The 12,496-nt window shown below is 44.2% G+C and overlaps 1 protein-coding gene across 1 annotated transcript in view; it reads right to left on the bottom strand.

The window, feature by feature from the left end:
* LOC126295359 (tRNA-dihydrouridine(47) synthase [NAD(P)(+)]-like) overlaps positions 1-12,496 on the bottom strand; it is a 174,598-nt gene that overhangs the window by 17,883 nt on the left and 144,219 nt on the right. Inside the window, exon 10 of the mRNA XM_049987834.1 lies at positions 250-431. Within this exon, the coding sequence (XP_049843791.1) occupies positions 250-431 (182 nt within the window). The remainder of the gene's footprint in view (positions 1-249; positions 432-12,496) is intronic.

Genomic DNA, 12,496 nt, shown 5'->3' with positions numbered 1-12,496 from the left:
ATCTCCGCTATATGGTGAGTAGCAACTTTCCTTCTCTGGTCCCTTAAAAGTCAAAAAGACAAGATTAGCCAAATTAAAGTGTGCACAGAGTTGTTTTATAACTCATTCTTCTTGCACTCTACACACAAATGGGATGGGAAGAAGCCCTAAAAAGTGGTACAATCCGAAGTACTCTCTGCCCAGCAGGTTTCCTGAGCACACACGTAGATTTAGAATGCCGCAGTCGAATCGTCTAAGTCGTGGACTCACCTGATCTTGAGCCAGTCGGCGCAGTTGGCACTGGCCATGAGCGTCTCCAGGTCGTCGCGGCCGACGTACGGCGGGGGCCGCTCGTTCATCTTCTGGGGTGGCCTCTCGAGCAGCCCGACTGGCACGTAGCGGTAGAGGAACGACAGCCACTCCAGCAGGAAGCGGCGTGTGTTCTCCACTCCCTGAAACACCGTGCCCACTCTAATGTAACATTCTACAGTAATGCTCGATCCTTATGCTTATTTCAGTACAGGATAGCACACCACAAGTATGATGTTTCTACATCTACATCTACATCCGTACTCCGCAAGCCACCTGACGGTGGGTGGCGGAGGGTACCCTAAGTACCTCTATCGGTTCTCCCTTCTATTCCAGTCTCGTATTGTACGTGGAAAGAAGGATTGTCGGTATGCTTCTGTGTGGGCTCTAATCTCTCTGATTTTATCCTCATGGTCTCTTTGCGAGATATACGTAGGAGGGAGCAATATACTGCTTGACTCTTCGGTGAAGGTATGTTCTCGAAACTTTAACAAAAGCCCGTACCGAGCTACTGAGCGTCTCTCCTGCAGAGTCTTCCACTGGAGTTTATGTATCATCTCCGTAACGCTTTCGCAATTACTAAATGATCCTGTAACGAAGCGCGCTGCTCTCCGTTGGATCTTCTCTATCTCTTCTATCAACCCTACCTGGTGCGGATCCCACACTGCTGAGCAGTATTCAAGCACTGGGCAAACAAGCGTACTGTAACCTACTTCCTTTGTTTTCGGATTGCATTTCCTTAGAATTCTTCCAATGAATCTCAGTCTGGCATCTGCTTTACCGACAATCAACTTTATATGATCATTCCATTTTAAATCACTCCTAATGCGTACTCCCAGATAATTTATGGAATTAACTGCTTCCAGTTGCTGACCTGCTATTTTGTAGCTAAATGATAAGGGACCTATTTTTCTATGTATTCGCATCACATTACACTTCGCTACATTGAGATTCAATTGCCATTCCGTGCACCATGCGTCAATTCGCTGCAGATCCTCCTGCATTTCAGTACAATTTTCCATTGTTGCAACCTCTCGATACACCACAGCATCATCTGCAAAAAGCCTCAGTGAACTTCCGATGTCATCCACCAGGTCATTTATGTATATTGTGAATAGCAACGGTCCTGTGACACTCCCCTGCAGCACACCTGAAATCACTCTTACTTCGGAAGACTTCTCTCCATTGAGAATGACGTGCTGCGTTATCTAGGAACTCCTCAATCCAATCACACAATTGATCTGATAGTCCGTATGCTCTTACTTTGTTCATTAAACGACTGTGGGGAACTGTGTCAAACGCCTTGCGGAAGTCAAGAAACACGGCATCTACCTGTGAACCCGTGTCTAAGGCCCTCTGAGTCTCGTGGACGAATAGCACGAGCTGGGTTTCACACGATCGTCTTTTTCGAAACCCATGTTGATTCCTACAGAGTAGATTTCTAGTCTCCAGAAAAGACATTATACTCGAACATAATACGTGTTCCAAAATTCTACAACTGATCGACGTTAGAGATATAGGTCTATAGTTCTGCACATCTGTTCGACGTCCCTTCTTGAGAACGGGGATGACCTGGGCCCTTTTCCAATCCTTTGGAACGCTTCGCTCTTCTAGAGACCTACGGTACACCGCTGCAAGAAGGGGGGCAAGTTCCTTCGCGTACTCTGTGTAAAATCGAACTGGTATCCCATCAGGACCAGCGGCCTTTCCTCTTTTGAGCGATTTTAATTGTTTCTCTATCCCTCTGTCGTCTACTTCGATATCTACCATTTTGTCATCTGTGCGACAATCGAGATAGGGAACTACGGTGCAGTCTTCCTCTATGAAACAGCATTGGAAAAAGACATTTAGTATTTCGGCCTTTAGTCTGTCATCCTCTGTTTCAGTACCATTTTGGTCACAGAGTGTCTGGACATTTTGTTTTGATCCACCTACCACTTTGACATAGGACCAAAATTTCTTAGGATTTTCTGCCAAGTCAGTACATAGAACTTTACTTTCGAATTCATTGAAAGCCTCTCGCATAGCCCTCCTCACACTACATTTCGCTTCGCGTAATTTTTGTTTGTCTGCAAGGCTTTGGCTATGTTTATGTTTGCTGTGAAGTTCCCTTTGCTTCCACAGCAGTTTTCTAACTCGGTTGTTGTACCACGGTGGCTCTTTTCCATCTCTTACGATCTTGCTTGGCACATACTCATCTAACGCATATTGTACCATGGTTTTGAACTTTGTCCACTGATCCTCAACACTATCTGCACTTGAGACAAAACTTTTGTGTTGAGCCGTCAGGTACTCTGTAATCTGCTTTTTGTCACTTTTGCTAAACAGAAAAATCTTCCTACCTTTTTTAATATTTCTATTTACGGCTGAAATCATCGATGCAGTAACCGCTTTATGATCGCTGATTCCCTGTTCTGCATTAACTGATTCAAATAGTTCGGGTCTGTTTGTCACCAGAAGGTCTAATATATTATCGCCACGAGTCGGTTTTCTGTTTAACTGCTCAAGGTAGTTTTCAGATAAAGCACTTAAAAATATTTCACTGGATTCTTTGTCCCTGCCACCCGTTATGAACGTTTGAGTCTCCCAGTCTATATCCGGCAAATTAAAATCTCCACCCAGAACTATAACATGGTGGGGAAATCTACTCGAAATATTTTCCAAATTATTCTTCAGGTGCTGAGCCACAACAGCTGCTGAGCCTGGGGGCCTATAGAGACATCCAATTACCATGTCTGAGCCTGCTTTAACCGTGACCTTCACCCAAATCATTTCACAATTCGAATCTCCGTCAATTTCCTTCGATACTATTGCACTTCTTATCGCTATAAACACGCCTCCCCCTTCACTGTCCAGCCTATCTCTGTGGTATACATTCCAATCAGAGTTTAGGATTTCATTACTGTTTACGTCTGGTTTCAGCCAACTTTCTGTTCCTAGCACTATATGGGCGTTGTGACCGTAGGGCGTTGTGTGCTTTGTAGGGCGCTCAACTGCATGATCATCAGCGCCTGCACAAAATGGTTCAAATGGCTCTGAGCACTATGGGACTTAACATCTATGGTCATCAGTCCCCTAGAACTTAGAACTACTTAAACCTAACTAACCTAAGGACATCACACAACACCCAGCCATCACGAGGCAGAGAAAATCCCTGACCCCGCCGGGAATCGAACCCGGGAACCCGGGCGTGGGAAGCGAGAACGCTACCGCATGACCACGAGATGCGAGCGCATGTACAAAGTCCCAATTTTTATACAATCCAATCTAACCACTGTCATGAATGATGATGAATGAAACGACATAAACACGCAGTCCCTGGGTAGAGAAAATCCCTAGCCTGGCTGGGAATCAAACCCGGGACCCCATGATCCAGAGGCAGCAACACTAGCCACTAGACGACGAGCTGCAGACACCGTGAGTGTGATAATGTTTTACATCTGCAGTTTACATGGTGTCAACTCATTATTTAATTTTGTATGAGTTCATTATAATTAAAACCATATTATTTTGATTTTTATGATACAATTCTTTCCTTGTGAAATCAGTTCTTTACTTGTAAAATTAATGTCTTGTAAAATTAATGTCTTGTAATATGACAATAGCAAATGTTCTATTTAACTAGTAAACCCCAGATTCTTTAAAGAATCTTACTCCATGTGTAAAACAGCCTCAAACATCTGATTATTGTACAAATGAATTAACACATTAAATATTTGGGTTTAAGCACATAAGTGAGAAAAAGTTTAGGAAAGGTTGAAAGTTACCCTTAAATGGACTGCTCATAACTGCAGATGTGACATCTGAGGGACGATCAGTCTCTCTCTCTCTAAATATACTGAGGGTCTCACAGAGGCATTCACAGACCGTAATTTCCCTCCCAACATTGTACAAAAACAGATCTCCCATGCCTTGTCTCTGCCATCACCCACCACCTCCCAAAGTCCCACTGTCCAGCCACAGAGGAGCATTTCCCTCATGGCACAATTCCATCCTGGACTGTAGCAACTGATTCACTTTCTCCACCAGTGTTTCGAGTGTCTCTCATTGTGCCCTGAAATCAGCAATGTCCTATCCAATATCCTCATCATCCCTCCCACAGCGGTATTACACTTTCTACCAAACCTACACAATATCCTTGTCAGTCCCTGCTCCCAACCTGTTGTCTCCTGGCCCATATCTCTTTAGTAGACCTTGATACAAGGCCTGACCCATACATTCTCCCGCCACCACCTTCTCCAGTCCTATCACATTGAAGGCAGGACTACGAGTGAAATCAGTCATGTGATCTACAAGCTAAGCTGCATCCATTGTGGTGCATTCTATTTGGGCATGACAACTGACAAGCTGTCTGTCTGCACAAATGGCCATCGACGAACTGGGGCCGGCAGACAACTGGAACACCCAGTGTCTGAGCAAGCTGACCGACACGGCTTTCTTAATTTCAATTACCACTTCACACCCTGTCCAATCTGACGTACGAAGAGCTGGAAAGAAGACAGGACGGCAGGCAACTCCTACGGATTGCTAAAGCAAGAGACAAGGCGACTACAAACATAACATCAATGAGGCAGGTAAAGGATGAATCAGGTGTAGTATTACACGACCTTGAGAAAATCCTGAAAAGGTGGTGGGAGTACTTTAAAAGGCTACTGAATGAGGAAAATGCATGAGACAAGTATGAGGATGCAGATTAAATGAAAGAATGATCCAAAGTATAAATAGGGAAGAAGTCGAACACGCAATGAAGAAAATGAAAAATGGAAAGGCCGTAGGGGCAGGCCAAATCCCAATAGACGCATGGAAAAGCGTGGGAGAACAGGGAACTGACGTTCTCTGGAATCTAATACAGAAGATCTGGAAAGGAGAAAGATTGCCGAATGTGCGGACGAGCAGTATGTGGGTTCCCTTATATAAGGGGAAAGGGGATATTCAAAGCTGTGGCAATTATAGAGGGATAAAACTGATGTCCCACACAATGAGGATCTGGAAACTGAAGTACGTGAAGAACAGTTTGGGTTTCTGCCGGGAAGAGGAACGACTGGTGCAATATTTGCACTAAGGCAGCTGATGGCGAGGCACAGAGAAGTACAAGTCAAACTGCATACGGCCTTCACCGCTCTTGAGAAGGCGTACCACAGAGTGCTGAAGTAAGAGATACGGAGATGTCTGAGAAGTAAATGCCTGCCGGAAAAATACGTCCGGGTGGTAGAAGACGTGTATGAAGGTGCAGTGACCCAAGTCAGGAGCAGTGCAGGTGCAAGAAAGGAATTTCCAGTGAGAATAGGATTACACCACGGATCTGCTCTCAGCCCATATCTCTTTGTCTGTCATGGATGAACTAGTCAAAGGTGTGACAAAAGAGGCACCTCGGAGCACGATGTTTGCCGATGATATTTTAATCTGTGAACCCACCCAAAAGGCACTTCTAGACAATCTTGAACAGTGGCAAAAAGCTCTAGAGGAAAGGGGAATGAGAATTAGCAAGGTGGAAACGGAGTATACGTGTACATAGGATGCCAAAGATCTACAGTGTGTTAAAAAAAGGTACGGCCAAACTTTCAGGAAACATTCCTCACACACAAAGAAAGAAAATATGTTACGTGGACATGTGTCTGGAAACGCTTACTTTCCATGTTACAGCTCATTTTATTACTTCTCTTCAAATCACATTAATCATGGAATGGAAACACACAGTAACAGAATGTACCAGCATGAGTTCAAACACTTTGTTGCAGGAAATGTTCAAAATGTCCTCCGTTAGCGAGGATACGTGCATCCACCCTCCGTCGCACGGAATCCCTGATGCGCTGATGCAGCCCTGGAGAATGGTGTATTGTATCACAGCCGTCCACAACACGAGCACGAAGAGTCTCTACATTTGGTACCGGGGTTCCGTAGATGAGAGCTTTCAAATGTCCCCATAAATGAAAGTCGAGAGGGTTGAGGTCGGGAGAGCGTGGAGGCCACGGAATTGGTCCGCCTCTACCAATCCGTTGGTCACCGAATCTGTTGTCGAGAAGCGTACAAACACTTCGACTGAAATGTGCAGGAGCTCCATCGTGCATGAACCATATGCTGTGTCGTACTTGTAAAGGCACATGTTCTAGCAGCACATGTAGAGTATCCCGTATGAAATCGTGATAACGTGCTCCATTGAGCCTGCCCAAACGTTCACAGAAAATCTCTGTTGATGACGGGATTGCGCAATTGCGTGCGGATTCTTGTCAGCTCACAGATGTTGATTGTGAAAATTTACAATTTGATCACATTGGAATGAAGCCTCATCCGCAAAGAGAACATTTGCACTGAAATGAGGATTGACACATTGTCGGATGAACCATTCGCAGAAGTGTACCCGTGGAGGCCAATCAGCTGCTGATAGTGCCTGCACACGCTGTACACGGTACGGAAACAACTGGTTCTCCCGTAGCACTCTACATACAGTGACGTGGTCAACGTTACCTTGTACAGCTGCAACTTCTCTGACGCTGACATTAGGGTTATCGTCAACTGCACGAACAATTGCCTCGTCCATTGCAGGTGTCCTCGTCGTTATAGGCCATCCCCAGTCGCGAGTCGTAGGCTGGAATGTTCCGTGCTCCCTAAGACGCCGATCAATTGCTTTGAACGTCTTCCTGTCGGGACACCTCCGTTCTGGAAATCTGTCTCGATACAAACGTACCGCGCCACGGCTATTGCCTCGTGCTAATCCATACATCAAATGGGCATCTGCCAACTCCGCATTTGTAAACATTGCACTGACAGCAAAACCACGTTCGTGATGAACACTAACCTGCTGATGCTACGTACTGATGTGCTTGATGCTAGTACTGTAGAGCAATGAGTCGCATGTCAACGCAAGCACCGAAGTCAACATTACCTTCCTTCAGTTGGGCCAACTGGCGGTGAAACGAAGAAGTACAGAACATACTGACGAAACTAAAATGAGCTCTAACATGGAAATTAAGCGTTGTCGGATACGTGTCCACATAACATCTTTTCTTTATTTGTGTGTGAGGAATGTTTCCTGACAGTTTGGCCATACCTTTTTGTAAAACCCTGTATATTTTAACCTGCAACAACTGATGCTGGTCAAGAAATTTAAATACCTAAGCTCTTGCAGCAAAGTGACCGAGGACTGGAGGCCAAAATGCAGCACAGGATAAATAGTGAATGGATGAACTGGAAGAAACTGAGCTGAGTACAGTGTGATAAGGTGGTTAGCTGCAGAATGAAGGAAAGCTTTACAAGTCTTTAGCAATGCTGTATAGTGCAGAAACTTGGCCAATTACAAATGCCCGAGAGAAAGAGATGAAAAAGGCAGAAATGAAAACATTAAGGTGGACGAGTGAGGTGACACGAAAGGATAGACTAAGGAATGGGTGCATCACGAGAACAGTGAAAGTGGGGACATAGGGAAGAACATCCGAGAAAGTAGGCTAAGACAGTACGGACACGTGCAGAGAAGAGGGGAGTACTACGTGCGGAGAAAGAGTTGAAGACCTAGAAAATGAAGGATCGAGGAGAAGAGGAAGACTGAAATTGAGACGGAAAGACACGGTAGCAGGGGACCTACGGGAGAAAGGATGGCTCAGAGAAGAAGCAATGGATAGGCATTTATGGAAGAGAAGGATCCAGCAAAGCAACGCCGACCCCACATGATGTGGAAAAAGGCTGAGATGATGATGATCCTGTCGAATCTGGATCCTTGCAAACAACACCAGATTTTCTACAGGTGGGAACTTATCCTGCAGTATATCCTACGTTCCCGTAACACTCGTGGCCCCGACCTTCGTCAGTCAGTGTGCTTCACTCACCCTCCCTGTTCCCACTCCAACACTACACAGGCCTCCATCCCACAATCTTCACTTCTTGCCTTTTCTGCCCCTCCCACCCTCCATCTAACCTCACAACTGCACCTAGCTGCCCTACCCTCTCTGCAGCTCGTCCCTCTATGCTCCCACAAGCAGCACTTTACTGTCCCCCCACCTCTGTCCTGCTATCCCACCTCCTTACCGCCCCAGCCACCTCCTTACCCCCACCACGCGCAGCTGCTCACAGGCTGACCTCGGGGGCCAGAGATAGTGGTCGTGTGTGTGTGTGAGTTGTGTTTACTGAATGTGTGTGTATGTCGTCTAATTCAGAAGGCCTTTTCAGCCAAAAGCTTGTTTGTTTGGCAGTCTTTTTGTTGTGCCTGTATGTGACTCAACATCTCCACGATACAGGGTGATTCATGAAGATATGCAAATATTTTAATATGTTATTCTGCAAGTAAAACTAAGAAAAAGGTTCATATAAACACACGTCCACAAATGTTTAGTTACAGAGTTATGGCTAATAAAGTATTTTGCTTGAAATTTATCAACTTCGCTAATGTGAAACCGTTGCAAAGCTGTACGAGGTTAAAGTGAAGCACAATTTCTGTTTATTTTGTAGTTATTGGTCTCATGAATCTACTGAAACATGTCCCAGACATGTATCTCCAGTAGCTTTCCATAACATCCAGAGAAGCAAAGATTATTATACATGTAAATTTGTTTCCTTTCAGTAAGAATGTAGAAACGTTTATGTCATTGATGGCAACTGTTAGTGAGTTATTTCAGTCATTTCCTTACCTTGAAACGAGTTAGTTTTCTGTATTGTTCAGTGAAAGAACATAATAACTGTTGTGACTCGCCGACCTTTCAAAGTGCCGCCGCGCACTTACGAGTGTCCTCTACATGTCGTGCTGTCTGCCAGCCATGCAGCAGCGGCGCCACCTAAGTGGCCAGCCAGCCAGCGGCCGCTAGGCTCGGACTCAGTTACGATTTCACTGTTAAAGTGTACACACGTCTTACTTTGTTTACTTGATCTGTGACTTTCATGTATTGCACCGTACTTGAAATATTTTTGTTCAACTTGAAGTTATAACAATTGGCGACAAGGTAGTGAATTTTTCTTTTTCATCAGGTTTCCATGGCTGCTTTACAGCGACTGTCGTCGTCTCTACCTCCTATTCCTCCTTACGATGAGACGGCATAAGACTGGTCTGATTATGAAAAACGTCTTCGACAGCACTTCTTGGCATTTCATGTCGCGGACGACCAAACATTTAAGTCTCTGTTCCTTTCAAGGATTTCACCTCAAATGTATCGGTTGTTGTCGCAATTGGCTCCTTTGAAAGATCCTGCGTCTTTGTCCTTTGCTGAAATGTGCTCACTTCTGTCCGTCTATTTTCAAAAGCATACGCATGTGGTAGCCTCTCGTGTTGCCTTTTATCGTTGTCAAAAACAACCAAATCAATCCTATTGCACTTGGGCTGCTGAAATTCACGGCCTCACTCGAAAGTGTCAATTTGTTACTGAAGTTCACAAAGAATCCTACACTGATTCCACGGTACGGGATGCTATCATCCATTCGGCGCCTGACAAAGAAGTTGGGCAACGTGCCCTTCAGTTGGCAAATCCGACTCTAGATGAAGTCCTATCCATCGCTCAGTCTTTTGAAATTTCTCGTGCCGCTGGAGCGCAAATAGAGGCGTGGGGTGACGAAGGGGAAATACAACCTCTGTGCGCTGTTGACGAAGCACGTGGCGTGTCCCCGCCGGCCTACGTGGCCGCAGTACGCTGCCGAGCGCAGCCTCGGCTTAACCCTAAACAGACCTCTAAGGAACTGCAGTAAAACCCACGGCAACTTCCTTCTTGTCCGCGGTGTGTTACGAAACATTCATGAGAAGATTGTCCACAATGCTGGACCGTGTGTAAAAAAAAAAATCTGCAAATCTGACCGCATACGTGATGTTCATGAACACTGCGCTGATTCTGATTCTGTGTTGTCTGTCAATTGTACTTCTTCCCTTTCAGGGAAGTTATTCCTCACTGTCCAAATACTTGGTTGAGATGTTCGCATGCAGGTGGATACTGGTTCTGCTGCCACTATCATCTATTCTCAGATGTATCTTCAATTGGGTTCTCCAATCTTGTCACCTGTTACTAGGCAATTACAAACTTGCAATAAACAGAAGATGTATCTCTTGGGACAATTTGATGCTGAGGTATCTTACAAATCTGTCGTTCGCACTGTTCCCATATTTGTCGTCGACCATAGTAACGTGAAGACTCTTTTTGGTTTCAATGCCTTTTGCGCTTTTGGGTTCTCCATAGATGACTCCGTCAATATCGTCTCTGATGCTATTCCTTATGCTCAATTGGATTCCTTGTCAACGACATTTTCGTCTCTATTTTCTCCTGGGTTAGGCTGTGCAAACGACTTTGAAGCTCATATCACTCTCACACCTACTGCTCGGCCTAAGTTTTTTCAGGCTCGGCACATTCCTGTGGCCCTTCACGATCGGGTAAAACGGGATCTGGATCGTCTCACTGCTTCAGGGGTCTTGCTTCCTGTCACTTCCAGTGAGTGGTCCTCTCCTGTCATTGTCGTTGCTAAGCCAAATGGTGATATTCGTCTCTGCGGTGATTTCAAAGTCACTGTAAATGCTCAATGTCTTATTGACACTTACCCTATGCCCCAATGCGAGGGAATTGTGCACTAAACTTGCCTTTTCATTTTTCTAAACTTGACCTGTCAGAAACGTATCAACAACTTCCTCTCGACGCTGCTTCCCGTCAGTTTCTGGTCCTTAATATGCCTTTCGGCCTCTATCAATACCAACGATTGCCATTCGGGGTTGCCAGCACCCCTGCTGTCTTTCAGCGATTCTTGAAACAATTATTGCTCACTGTCCTTGAGTGTATAAATTACATGGACGACGTTGTTGTCACTGGCTCCATCACTGAAGAACATCTTCAAAATCTCTGCACACTTTTTCATGTCTTACAGACTGCCGGTCTTAAGTGTAATCTTAGGAAATCAAATTTTTTTCAGGCATCTATCACGTACATGTGCTTTCAACTCTCTCCGCATGGTATTTGTCCACTTCAGCAAACTGTCGCCGCAATCAATGCCCTTCCTCGTCCTACATCTGTTAAGGAACTGCAGGCCTTCTTGGGGAAAATAGCATTCTATCGCAGGTTTTTACCATCTGCTGCTTCGGTGGCTCAGCCATTGCATCGCCTGTTGCATAAAAACTTGCCTTTTCATTGGTCCGTGTCATGCGATGCGGCTTTCCAAAAATTGAAGACTATGCTGAAACAGGCCCCGTGCCTGGCTACTTATCGACCTGGCCAAAATCTTGTTCTCGCCACGGACGCCTCTCAATACAGGGTCGGTGCAGTCCTTGTGTACCATTTTGCTGACAGTTCTGAACAACCCATTGCTTATGCCTCCAAAACGCTCACAGATGCCCAACAAAAGTATTCTCAAATTGACAAAGCTTTGGTCATTATTTATGCTCTTCATAAGTTTGGTGTTTTTCTCTATGGATCCAAATTTCATCTTGTCACGGATCACATACCACTTGTTTCCTTGTTTCATCCATCAACGTCACTTCTCGACAAGGCTGCACACCAACTGCAGCGTTGGGCTTGTAACATTACAGGACATATTGGGACATATTGAAGTATTTGATACTGTAGACTTTTAGGGGATGTCGATACAGATATGCAAAATGTAAAGGGAAACTTTGGTGATGTCTAAATATTGTACTGTGTCAATATTAGGACATTTTGCACAGAAAGAACAAAAATAGAATTAATGTAAATATATATTAATGTTAGTAACCTATTTTCATTCAATTTTGTAATTATATTTCATTTTGTAAAAGAAAGACTCACTGTTTGCTGTAGCTCTGATTAATTGTATAAATTATCAGTTTTGAGCTAAATTATTTCGTATAATATGGACAAGATACTTTTAAAAACTCACCAGCTAAAGAGAAAGTCTGTAAATGAACGTTTAATGCACACTTCTGGAACTTTCTATGGAGAAATTCTATATTATGATCGCAAAAATTCGAAAACTTGTGAAAACTGTTTCATAACCTAATTTCGAAAGACGATTTGTATCAAGAAATATTGCTAAAAAGATTTATTTACGTTTTGAAACATGATTTAAATCATTTTACATATAAATAGTTGTTCTAAATCACTCAAGAAATATCCAGAATCAAATGTCAAGATATTTCTGGAAACATCGGTACAAATCTGGTGAGGGTTATCCAGAAGCTGGTAGAAAAATGTTATAAAATCTATTTGGAAATTATGCTTGGAAGAATTTATATGTACTGATCCTTTTACTTACTTTAATCTGTACTAAAATTCTGTAATGT

Source organism: Schistocerca gregaria, chromosome 11, assembly GCF_023897955.1.
Source record: "Schistocerca gregaria isolate iqSchGreg1 chromosome 11, iqSchGreg1.2, whole genome shotgun sequence".
Lineage (NCBI taxonomy): Eukaryota > Metazoa > Arthropoda > Insecta > Orthoptera > Acrididae > Schistocerca > Schistocerca gregaria.
Note: the sequence above shows the minus strand (reverse complement) of the source record. Positions and strands in the feature narration are given on the sequence as shown.